Source organism: Primulina huaijiensis, chromosome 7 (assembly GCF_012295235.1).
Source record: "Primulina huaijiensis isolate GDHJ02 chromosome 7, ASM1229523v2, whole genome shotgun sequence".
Taxonomy (NCBI): Eukaryota; Viridiplantae; Streptophyta; class Magnoliopsida; order Lamiales; family Gesneriaceae; genus Primulina; species Primulina huaijiensis.
In genome coordinates, this window is record NC_133312.1 from 21854177 (window position 1) to 21867161 (window position 12985).

The window sequence follows — 12985 nt, forward strand, 5'->3', positions numbered from 1 at the left end:
ATCCTTTAAGTACTCCAATGGTTGTTATATCATTAAACATAGAAAAGGATCCATACCGTCCATGTGAAGATGATGAAGATATTCTTTGTCCAGAAGTACCATATTTAAGTGCTATCGGTGCCCTTAAGTATCTTACAAATTGTACAAGGCCTGATATATCTTTTGCCGTAAATTTATTGACAAGAATTAGCACATATCCAACAAAGAGACACGAACGACAGACTTGGGACTTTTGTATTCAAAAGATGATAATCCAAGTATAATTGGTTATGCCGATGCTGGATACTTATCTGATCCACCCAAGGCACGTTCTCAAACTGGATATGTATTTACTCGTGGAGGCACTGCAATTTCTCGGCGTTCACAGAAACAAACGCTCGTAACAACTTAATCAAATCATGCCGAGATTATCGCACTACATGAAGCAAGCCGTGAATGTGTGTGGTTAAAATCAATGACCCAACATATCCAAATCTCATGTGGATTATCATTCGACGAGAAGCCTGTGATACTATATGAAGATAGTGCTGCATGTGTTGCTCAAATGAAAGAAGGATACATAAAAAGCGACAGAACTAAACATATTCCTCCTAAGTTCTTCGCATTCACCAAGGAGCTTGAGAAGAATAAATATATTGATGTTCGTCACATTCAATCAAGTGAAAACTTATAAGATCTCTTCACAAAGGCACTTACTACGACAATATTCAGAAAGCACATATATAATATTGGGATGCGCAATCTACGAAATTTGTGAAGAATTGTTCGTGTCAACATGAGGGGGAGTTTACGTGACTGCACTCTTTTTCCCTTACTATGGTTTTTATCCCAATGGGTTTTTCCTAGTAAGGTTTTTAACGAGGCAGTATAAAAACACGTAATGTATACAATCATTATGATCATCATCACAAGGGGGAGTGTTGAAAAATTATTTAAAAATGTGTTAAATATTTGTGTTGAAAATGTGAATGTTGAATGTTGAAAATTAGGTAAAATTAGGTGTTGAATATTGAAAATTAGTGTGTGATGATGTAGGTAATGATGTATTTTATTTTNGAAAAGATCGTATTTAAAAAAACCAATAAAAGCACGCTTGTAAGAAAAGTTTCGACGGTCGAAGTAGGAAGGATCATTTTATCGTGCTCCTCTCGAACGCACGCTCACTACGTGCCATTTCGACAATCTTTCCACCGAGCCCCTCTCAAGTTCGGGACCTCTTCCTCCAAAACCTCTACAAAACCCTCCTCATGTATGCCAAGACAACGTTTTGAAATTTGAGCGAAATGCCAAGCCTCAATATAACTGCATCAGGAGGAAGAGGAATACTCTCAATTCAAAACCCCCAAAAACTTTCCTCTTGTAATTCCACCATACCCACCTCGATTCTTGTCACCAGACGAAAAAATGACGTTTTTCTCACCGCCCCATATGGAAAATGCTCTATAAATGTATCTTTTAGTGTTAAATCTCAATACCTGACACCTCAAGAACAACGGCAACAGCAACAGCAACAGCAGCGGAGGTTTTCTTCATATGAATCTCCTTCTCCCTCTCAGCCTGGTAACTGTGAAGTATTTTTGTTTGACCGTTTGTTGTTCTGTAGTAGTGGTTTCAAGATTTGATTTTGCTTTGTGGGTTTTGCGGGGGCAGCTTCCTTTTGGCTATTTCAGACCACCTTTGTAGGCTTTAGCGTTGTTATTTTAAGAAAATCATTTTTGTATAATCTAGAATTAACTGAGAGCCGACTTTAATCTTGGTTGTTTTTTTGCTTTATGTTTTGGCACATATTAGGTTTAGATGCTAATGCTATGCGTGTTTAAGTTATTTTCATTGGTCTTTTTTTTCATGTATGCTTTGGTATACATAATTTTGGTTTTAAACTTTAGTGCTATCGAACCTTTTTACTTTCTTCTGGTGAGGTGTTACTAAATTTTCATTTGTTTATTTCCATGTTCACAGTCTCATATAGTAGGCTTTCTTCTTTGCGTGTTCAGACAGGATTGTCTTCTTTATATTTGGATTTATGTTCTTTTTGGTTGTTATTAGTGGTTTTGCTTAATTTAATCAATATGAAGCTTGTCTACGTTGATTCGTTCCTCTGTGTTTCTAAAAGTTAAAAGAAGTATGATTTTCAAAATCTTGTGTCAAAGAGGAGTTAAGTTTGGCATATCATGTACGCACATTTTCTGGTTTTACAACATTTTTTAACCTAACTAATTAATATAAATATAACATGTTCAGCTTTTGTTTAGCTTTGAGTTATTATTACCTTTTTTTTACTTCTGAGGAATAGGCAACATGAATTGGGTGTATAAATTGTTCTAAGAATGAGGCGTATGCACATTTTTAGTAATCTAACAGAAAGTGAGAAATTTTGCTTCTTGTTGTTTGATAGGAAATGAAACAGAATCCTTTAATTTTGAAACGTATGTAGCAGGACAATCGCCTCCAAGGGTTTATGTAGGGTACACTATATACAAAGGGAAATCTGCTCTTGCAGTGGAGCCACGCCTTCCAGAGTTCTCGCCTTTAGAGGTATATTTCTTGAGCCTTCTAGTGGTTTTGAGTTCTTGTTCTATGCCATTGATTTTGTTGTCAGATTATATTGATTTATTCGTAATAGTTGGTTTATGGTTCAGTCTGGGGCGTTCAAACTATCAAAGGAGGGTTTTGTTTTGCTCCAGTTTGCTCCTGCAGCTGGCATGCGCCAATATGATTGGAGTAGAAAGCAGGTAAATGTACTTGTACTTTGTTATTTTATTTTTATACACGAGGGAACTCATGCGTAGGTATGATATAATCCTAATTTGCGTCGAGAACTTGTTCATTGAGTGAGTGATTTACTCCTAAAAATTGAGAAGTAAAGGGGAGATCGAGAGTGTGCCGAAGAAAACAGAGGATGGGGAAATAACCAGAGAGAAGAAAAGAGACTTTATTTCATTATCATCTAATATGAAATGTTTATGCATTTGTATTCATCATTATATGAATGCCAAACTGCAATAATTTTATTCACCAAGATGTTTACATAACCGTATCAGAGTAAGTGTGCACAATGGAACCAATTTTTAACGTTTAACTTTCTTGAGAATAATTGCTATCACATTTTAAAAGGTGATATTTTGGAACTTTTCCTTGTGGCATATCTGTTTTGATTGCTTTGAGACAAACAAAAATAAATAAGACCACGATTCTCACCATATGGATTTTTTGAAAGGTGGAAGTAATGTATGCTGTTGATCTTGGCCTGGATTTTTTTTAATAGTGTCTGGTTTTGCTTATATCCAGTTATTCTCATTGTCCGTGACTGAAATAGGAAACATTATCAGCCTTGGGCCTCGAGATTCTTGTGAATTTTTTCATGATCCTTATAAAGGAAGAAGGTCAGATTATACATCCTTCTGTACATACTATCTGATTTTTATTAATGTAAACTCAGAAGCTTTTGTTATTTTGTGTTCACTAGTTTTCTTGCTGCGGTCAATAAATCATGCATAGCAGCAGCATAGAGTCGCTTATGGATTGTTCATCTGCATGATACTTTTGAAACAATGTGACCTAGCAATTTAATTTAATCAGTCTTTCACTTCTGGCACCTTGCAAGCCATTGTTAAAGACTTGTTGTAAAGGACTAAATTAGTTTATATCTTCGTAAATGTCTTTTGTGAATTAACTTGTGCAGCGAAGAAGGCAAAGTGAGGAAAGTGTTGAAAGTGGAGCCCTTGCCTGATGGTTCTGGACACTTCTTCAATCTCAGTAATGACATCTCTCTTAAAATCATGTCATGAACTTTTTGAGAGTAGTATATTATATTCTCTTATTACGCCTTTTGATCATGAGATTGTTTGATGGTTTAAAGGTGTTCAAAACAAGCTTATAAATGTGGACGAGAATATTTATATCCCGATCACTAAGGCAGAGTTTACTGTACTTGTGACATCATTCGATGTAAGTCGCAGCTTTGTCCACTATTCAATTCCCTTAACATGTTGTATTTGCGGAATTTATATCATTGCCTTGCCCTATTGATTGTCATTCTTGTAGGAGCCATAAGAATTTCCTCGAGACCTTTGTCATTATTTTTGGAATCAATCTGGCCTTTAAGCAATAAACTGTTTGGCCGTTTCAGCTTTGATCTTAGTCACACGGGAGCATTTTACGTGTTAAAATTTTTCATCTGGTTAACCGTTGTAAATCTGCACAAACATGTACTACTTTTATAATGATCGCTTCTCATTTAATGTCATTGCAGTTCATTTTGCCATACCTTTTGGGTTGGCATACACTTGCAAACTCGACAAGTCCTGAAGAGATGAGTCGTCTAAACAATGCGAATTCTACTGTCGACTATGAGTGGAGCAGATAGGAGAAAAACTTCGCTCTGAGGTTGCTAGTTAAGCGAAGGATGACCTCTTCTCTTTTTCGTCGTTCTTATCTTTGTTTTCTACTGTTGTAAATTTGTTTGGTCCCTCCTTATTTTTGGTAATGTTTCTCTGTTATATGAATACATCGACCAGACTAAGATTTGGGGAAATACCCTTTTCTTACTTAGGTGTACGTGATATGTCAACGTAATATCCTCAATGAAATCGGAACGTTTGTTTTAGAATCGTGGTCATACCTCGAATGATGAGAAAATTTAATTGAATGTTTTGATGTTCGATAACCTTGTAAATGCCTATAATTGCCCAACTGGTGGAAATGATAATTACCCAAGAGATCTTAATTTAAAATTTTCAATATTAGTTACATACTAGAGCAACTGAAACAGCATATGAAGTCCAGGTCCCAGTATGACTTTGAATTGAAAGAATTATTACAGCAGAATATTATTGGCATGGAGCTTTACAACTTAATATTTCCACTGAGGTTTCCACTGTTTGTCCAGCCCTCTTGAACTTGAACTGAATACTGCAGATGCCAAAGTATGTCTTCAACCGTAGGTCGTCCTATTGGATCTTTGCATAGGCAGTTTACGGCGATCTGTGCAACCGTTTTCAAGGATTCATATGCAAAAGTTCCACGCATAGAGGGGTCGACTAAGTCCCGTAGTTTCGATGGTGATTCTGCCAAGCTCCTCTCTATCTGTAAATGAATCAACACATGCTAACGTTCAGTAATCCTTTGAGAGAAAGTGGAAAATTCGGCCTAATTGCCTAGGGCAGCTGCACTACCTGATACTTAAGGTCATCGGATTCACTTTTAGATTGTATTGGTCTACCAGTGATAACTTCGGTTAGGATAACTCCCAGTCGATAAATGTCTTCCTTTTCTGGATCTTCACTGCTAGATATGGAGCATCGTGTGAGATTATCATGTTATGCTTGCTTTGTATCATCTCTTAAATTTGTTTCAAGATGCGAAATTAAACTCATTAACACGAAAAATATGGACTACCGTCCAATCGTTTGAACCTTCATGCCAATTCATAACAACAATTTCGAAAAACTGAGGAAGTATCCAGGAAAATGAGACTTGAAAAGGGTAAGAAGGCATAACTGATTTGAGGTGTCCTTGCTATCAAGTGACTTTTCTACACCAACCTGCAATTTCTATATGTTAAAATGAGAGTACGAATTTTTTGCTTACTTTTACTCGTTGGCCTATAAAAATATAGATGTATTATATGCACAGAAATATACCAATTTAACCACATAAATGAATTACCTTAGACGGAAGTGTTATTTTATAGCCGCTTATTTTAGGAGTGAGATTCTCATCTAACAGTATATTTTCGATTTTCAGGTCGTTTCCTTGAACTCCTCCTGTATGCAGGTATTGAATACCCCTGGCAATGCCCATAGTGATTGCCATTCTCTGTGGCCATTTCAGAACTTCCCTTTTTCTCCAATCTGCCAAATGTGAAATAAGTGTTCCTCTGTACCTTCAAGAATATGCATTTCAAAATATCAGTTTTAAAATTTGTGTACCAGTTAGGTGATCCCTCAACGACCCCTTGGCTATATTTTCGAGGAAGATATAGACTGTATCGGTCGTGTTTGGATGGTCTTGGTACGTGGCAATGCCGTGCCCGAGAACGCTGACTAAATGCCTGTGCCTCAGCTTCGATACAACTTCCATGTGGTGCTGCAGAGCTTGTGGTGAATACTTCTGTTTTAGCTTGATACACTTCACTAAGATTGATGATCCATCTCTGAGTCTACCTTTGTATATCTGTTGAAAATAAATAAATAAACGAGTTGAATTCTGGCACAAGCTTACATATTCACTCACATCAAACACACGCGAGAAAATAGCTTCTTCACCTGACCCTTTGATCCTTCTCCCACGAGATTATTTTTATCGAAATTGTTGGTTGCATCCTTAATTTCCTCTAACGTGAACACATGATATGGTGGCAGTCCCGGCGATGCCATTTGACCTGTCTGCGGTATATTTCCTGATGACATGCGATGAAAATTTCTTGATTCAAATTCATGGATGGTAAACTATCAACTTGTATTAGTTGCCTGCCACTCCCATGAACTCGGATTTTTTAAAGAGTAGATTTTTAACTTTACATCATAATAAAGACTACAATTTAAAGGCACTGGTTCACATTCTCCTTTATATTTAAATAAACCGATCATGTATGTTCTTTTTTAGGCCTTTACAACCCGCTACCCCACCAAATACATGCAACTTTGAATATTTAATTTTGGACATATATTTGAATCTCTTTTTGAGGTGCGAGAGATGTTAAAATATGAAATATTCATCCCGTTACGCTTTTGACTCAAGTACTTTCTAACTATTTCTTGGTGCTAAAGAAAAAAAAAAGGATTGGGGGACTTACTTGCGATCGAAGATCCGGGACCATAAGTTTTCTGGATCACAACATCGTCATATTTGTACTCACAGCCTCTTTTTCTTTGTGCCCTTTTCATGATTGCCAAAAACAAGAACCCCAAGACGCCTAAGACTGCAACAATGCCCCCAATGATACCAACTACAGTACCGAGTTTCATCACCGGTTGCTCCTTCTGGATTCTTGCCGAAGGATGAACAGCTAGTGCATCATCTTTTTGGCAGAAAGAAGTTGGTCTCTGATACCCCGAGGTGGTGTTTGACAGACAATTCCACAGAGTAATTAATGTCCTGTTTCCGACATTTGATGCTAGACAAGAAGGTAATTTCCCAGTTAATAGGTTATTTGAAATGTCCACATAACCAAGTTTGATGTTGCATGAAACATCTGCGGCAAGTACCCCTCTTAACTGATTTTTAGCCAGACTAATGTACTGAATTGATGGCATGGAAAACAAGAATGAAGGGATTGATCCAATGAGGTTATTGGATGACAAATCAAGAACTTGAAGCGTATTCATTTTGTTGAAATCTTGTGGAATTTCAGATTTCAAAGAATTGTTCCCAATAAGAACAGATACAAGATCGTTGCTTAAAGATGGAAATTCAGGCCCCAACAAATTGCTACTCAAATCCAGCTCTTCAAGCACTGATAGAGCACTTAGATCTGGAACACTCCCATTGAGCAAATTATTACTCAACACGAGACTTTTTAAACTCCGGTAACTTGATATTGATGGAGGGATATCACCATATATGAAGTTTGAGCTAATATCCAGTACTTCAAGGGATCGAAACCGGCTGATTTTCGCCGGTAACTGACCCCATAATCCTAAAGAAACCAATGACAGCTTCTGCAAACTTGAAAGCTTGGTCATGACAGTGAAGAATGATTCAAGTGAGAACTTATCAGAAAGAGTCTGCTCAGAAACTGCAAAGCTTTTGTTCCCTACAATGGTTAGTTCAGTGATGTGATTACTTGAACAGACAAGTGTAAGAGAAGGATTTGGTGGCAACGTACAAAAGTTTGTCCATTTGTTCCATTGTTCAAGGGCTGGTGGATATTCAAGAAACCGTTGAATTTGGAATAGAATTCTGGTTTCAGATGAAGATATTTGTGCCATTGAAAATGGGAAAGCTACCAGGAAAATGATGGTTGGCAACATCCATTGATGTTCCATTTTCACTGAAAATCAAGCTCAATGCTGGTATTTTAAGTGGGAAGATGAGAAACCCAACAAGAAAATCAGCTCAAAAATCATGAAATCAGAAATATTTGGAGTTCGGATATCTCATGAAGATTGAATAATATTTGGAGTTATCTAATCTCATGAAGATGGAATAATATGTGTTCTTGGCTTTTTTAAAGTGTGAATGATGCAGAAAGCAATGATAAATGGATGAAATTATCAAAAGTGTGACTTTATTTTGCGACAATTTTGTTTCCTTTTTACTAGGTTTCAACTTGCTAGCAACCTTTCTCGAAAATATGCAAAATTCAGAAAAATGACAGCTCAAATGTGAAGAGTTAATTGAATTCCTTTTGTACAATTGAATACTTTCTTATATATTATTATTTCACCACATAAGTTTCTACGAATTTAGAAACTTAAAAAGATTTAAATAATTGAAGAATGAATTTAATTTATTTAAACACTACAATGTATGAAAGATTATGCAAGGATTTCGGAAATTTATGAGACTTTTTTCTTTTGTCGACCATTTAATGCAAATTGAATTTTCGTCAATATACAATAAAGTTTCATTTATTTGAGAATCATTTAATTCTGAATTTAAGGAATTTATTTCTGACGAGTGGGACTTGCGTGCAATATTGGAACCTTTCACCAGCTGATGGAGCACGTGAGGGTGGAACCAGCTAATATTGATGTCAAATCTTGCTTTATTTTGATTTGTGAAAGTTACACGTTTATATAATATGGTCTCAATTTATGTTCCATAATTTTTATTTCTTTCTAAATTTTACAAATATATTCGCACGTATAATCGTACGTATGTATACATACACGTAAACGAATTCATGTCGGAAAAATGATATATAAAAGTAATTTAAAATAATCTTCCCCATAGCACTTCCATAATAATAATAAGAAAAAATGCAACCCTTTTATATGATATTTAATTAATCACATTCTAAATAAAATCGTAAATCAAATAATAAATATATTATAAATTACAAAATGAAAAATAAATCATTTACTATGTGTGGTATATCAAATCCCAAGAATAAGTAAAATTTATGATTTTCTGTCGTGAAAAATTTTGTTTATAAAAAGATATAATCTTAAAGTTAGTATCCAAATGTTTTGTTGAAAATACAGTTCAATAAATGAACTTTTCAGCTTTTAACAAATAGATTATTTTTTTTAGGTAGATTTTTAATTTTAATTAATACCAGACAGTTGTTGTCCGTACGAATGGAATATTCACGTTGAATTTTGGAAGCTAATTTGTAGTATTAAAAAAATTATGTGTATTATTTTCATTTAAATAGCCATTGCCCCAATTTCATTCAAAATCAGTGTCTTTTACATAAATCACCTTTTAATACCAAGAAAATATCAAGATTTTACATGTACAAACAAAAATTATGAAAATTATAAAATTTTCTTGTCTGCCCAATGACACAGCTATTTTTGATTGGACCAAAATGCAAACTGCATTTTGTGTTTAATAATTAAAATAAAAATTATTTGGATGGATTTCAAATTATTTACCTTGAGTATATGAACAAAATTAAAGTGAGTTATATTAAGTTATGTTTTTTAATAGTAATTGTGGTTTATTTCAATATACATAAAATAAGTTACATCTGGAAATAATTTTTCAAATCTTTCCCGAAATCAAATATCTTCGTCGAAATCAACTGGTTAGTTTAATTTGCAACCTAAAAGCATGAAAACGAACAAATTTCGGATATTTCATCCAAAATTCCAACATTAAGCACAACACTCTAACATCAGCTTTGAGAATAACTTGAGTCTTCGTATAACATAGAGTGATATATATTTGATGATTCAAATATAGCTTGAATAGTGTGCTTGATTATATATTTTTTTATATAATTTTTATTTTTTAAAATCAATATTTTTTGCTTACACAATTAAAAATACTAGTTCAATAACTATTCCATTATCGTGTATAAAATATTATTATCCATACTATATATTATAATGAGCTTATTATAGGACATCAATTTTTTTCCAAAATTGCCCTTATATTGTATAGATTGTAAATTTGATTTGATGTATACATTAATAATTTTAAGCATTTCTCATCAAATTTTTTCCATTTTTTCTCAACTAAATATTATAGATATGATAAATAACATTTCAATTTACTTATATATATTTTAGATGTAAAAAATCATGATTAAATCAAATATTTGAGAACATTCTTTTTATACACTAAGATTAGGGTTTCTATTTTTTTGGGATGGTATGGTCAACCCGTCAATTTTTAGTTATATTTAAAGAGTTGGCGCAACCCACCACTACCTATCTTTGGCAGGTTGGTTAGCCAAAAAACCTGCCTATTTGGTGGAGCAGGGAGGCCCAACATGACGGGACTGACCCAATGTGATAGCTCTAATTAGCATAAACTGCATACGCGATGGTGTGTATAATATAATATAATATATTTAGGATTATATGTTATATATAATAATACATTTAAATTTTCAAATAATTATTTTAGTTATGATATAAACAAACTAAAATGTTATTTATCCTATCTATAACATATGTGTACTTATCTTTGGTTGCTGATCGGGTTTCGATCCTCGCAAAGTGGGAAAGTTTTTAATTAATTCGTTGGTTTCTTTGTTTTTGTCGATTGTGTTGGGTGGTTGTGATCTTTAATTGTCTGATTTCCGGCAGAAAAATAAACCTAATTGGTTTAATGGCTACACCCGTCCCGCACCTGTAAATTCTTCTAATAATCGCCATTCACAACGAGATTCACTGACACACGGTGTACCCTCTCTCTTGGACAGCTTCTCGCCATCTTCTTGTTTGGGTATTTCTGATCGATAGTGATTTATGTCTCTTAATATTTTCCTTTACGAAGTACTCACACCACCTATGGCGACGAATAGTTTCTTGGCCGTGATGCTCAGCCAGAGGGAAGTGAGAGCATATGATTTTCAATCTCAAATAAATATTTTTAATGCAAATCTCAATCCTAATCCTTCCTATAAAATAACAGCTTGACATAAAATAATGTGATGAATTATATATAAGATCGGAAGTGGATGAAGATTGTTTCTACCAAAGAGGTAGTATTTGGTTTAATGACTATACTCTTGGTCATAATCATGTTTCCTCATTACCTGAAGCCCAAGCTTCCTCTTCTTTGGCTAATTTTTTCCTATATTTCTCCCTATAAAATTTATTGACCTACGTACCTACGAATAATTTAGTGAATATTTTTATCATAATTTGTGAATGTATAATACATGTGATAATGACTTTAAATATAAATATGACCTCTAATATGCATTTGCTACTGATTCCCATGCATGGTGAATTTTGTTATCTAATTGCACATATTTTGAGTGGAATATAAATAAAATCATGTCCCTATATATATAAATTTCCTCCAAGAAAGAATGGTTAATATCATCCTAATCTAGTAGAGGAGATCAAGTCTCCATAATTCTCTACACTATTATTTACAAATAGAAAGTTCTAAAACTCTCTACATACTTGTCTTACATACAATAGAACTTAGACCTAGAATAATAATGAAGATTTTTCTCCAAGTCCTCCGGAAACTTTTAGACTAAGCTAGTTCCGTAATATTATACGTCATTCCACATGAACCTAAAATATTTCTTTCCCTTAAAATGCCTTTCTGAACTACTCTAGAACATTCTGTCACCTTCAAGGGAATGCTAGGCAATCTTAAGAACGTTCTGGATGTCGATATCACAAAACTTCCCAACGAGTTCCTCAGCCAAAATCCAAATTTGTCGCGGGTACGAACTACCGTATCGTAGCAATGTTAATGATATTTTATGGCTTAATCATAAGTTCAACAACCTTTAATTTTAAATGGAATACACCATTTTTAACTTATATAGCGTATTGACTACAATAATTTATTTGGCTTTCTTCCAATTAATTTATCATTGAGAAAAGAAAAGGGGAGTGAGTTACATTAAATTTCTGAATGAATCTTTTTTTATTTCATTCATATATGACTGTATCATTTTTTATTTTATTTATTTTTATCAGTTTATAAGACTTCATCATTCGTTTGGCTGATACATTCCGTATAGAATAAACTTAATCATAGGGTCCCAAGTGTTGAAAATCTCAACTAGGATTGTATTTGATACCCCCTTGTGATTCATTTGTTTGCCGGTAAATTGTTAATTGACAAGATATCCATCTCTACACAAATATCAATATCAATACGTAATAACAATATTTTCAGATTAAGTTTAAAATATTAATGGTGCTTATTGTATTTTTAAATGTTTAACAATATAATCTGTTGAATAAAATATGATCTGATATAGTATAATAATATAGTATTTTAAAGAAATGACAGAAATAAGACAAAAAAAATAAAATATAGTATTTAGTTCTATTTTTTGAGTTTGGTAATTAAGGGATCCAGAAAATGAAATCTTACATACCAAAATTTTTAGTACTAAAACAACTAAAAAATTGGTGTCAAAGATGTTAAAAATTTCACAAATGTAAATATGATATGGATGAGTGAACCGACATATCCGGAAAATGACTATTGGAAAGCAAATACATAAATGTGTATTTATTGTTAGTCTTGTCTTAAAGAAACAGGTAGTCTCAAGAGACGTGTTTTAACCCCAACAAACAAATTAGATGCAAAGGGTTTAGTTCAACCTACACGAAGTTTTTATACTCTAGTCAAGAACGGTCTTTATTGGTTTAATTTTTTTTTTTTTTTTATGTGGAGTCAAGTATAGATCATATAATGACAGTTGAATATGTAGTGAGTCACTACGCCAAAAACGCTATACGACAACGGATTTATATGACTGTTGAATATGTAGTGAGTCACTACGCCAAAAACGCTATACGACAATGGATAAAATCCGTTGTCGTAGGTGTTTTAAAACTGTTGTAACTAACTGTATTGTTGAAAGTGCGTTCTACGACAACGTTTT

General features: G+C 33.8%; 2 protein-coding genes across 4 annotated transcripts; one reads left to right on the forward strand and one right to left on the reverse strand.

Annotated features, from left to right (window-relative positions):
* Positions 1-1111: 1111 nt before the first annotated feature.
* On the forward strand, positions 1112-4648 carry LOC140980592 (single-stranded DNA-binding protein WHY1, chloroplastic-like). Of its 2 annotated transcripts, none has more exons than XM_073446509.1 (7): positions 1112-1560; positions 2435-2535; positions 2640-2732; positions 3289-3383; positions 3683-3756; positions 3860-3948; positions 4253-4648. In XM_073446509.1, the coding sequence occupies exons 1-7, from the start codon at positions 1284-1286 to the stop codon at positions 4364-4366; spliced, it is 843 nt and encodes a 280-aa protein (XP_073302610.1). In that variant the 5' UTR covers positions 1112-1283; the 3' UTR covers positions 4367-4648. The 2 variants fall into 2 exon arrangements, with proteins under 2 accessions (XP_073302610.1, XP_073302611.1); XM_073446510.1 differs by having other exon boundaries at positions 1114-1560; positions 2438-2535.
* LOC140980591 (probable LRR receptor-like serine/threonine-protein kinase At1g14390) lies at positions 4375-8205 on the reverse strand. Of its 2 annotated transcripts, none has more exons than XM_073446506.1 (7): positions 6797-8205; positions 6267-6400; positions 5931-6174; positions 5668-5852; positions 5500-5543; positions 5175-5286; positions 4375-5085 (listed from the first exon to the last, which is right to left on the reverse strand). In XM_073446506.1, exons 1-7 carry the CDS (start codon positions 7986-7988, stop codon positions 4846-4848), a joined length of 2151 nt encoding a protein of 716 aa, XP_073302607.1. In that variant the 5' UTR covers positions 7989-8205; the 3' UTR covers positions 4375-4845. The 2 variants fall into 2 exon arrangements, with proteins under 2 accessions (XP_073302607.1, XP_073302608.1); XM_073446507.1 differs by having other exon boundaries at positions 5175-5283; positions 6797-8204.
* Positions 8206-12985: the final 4780 nt, after the last annotated feature.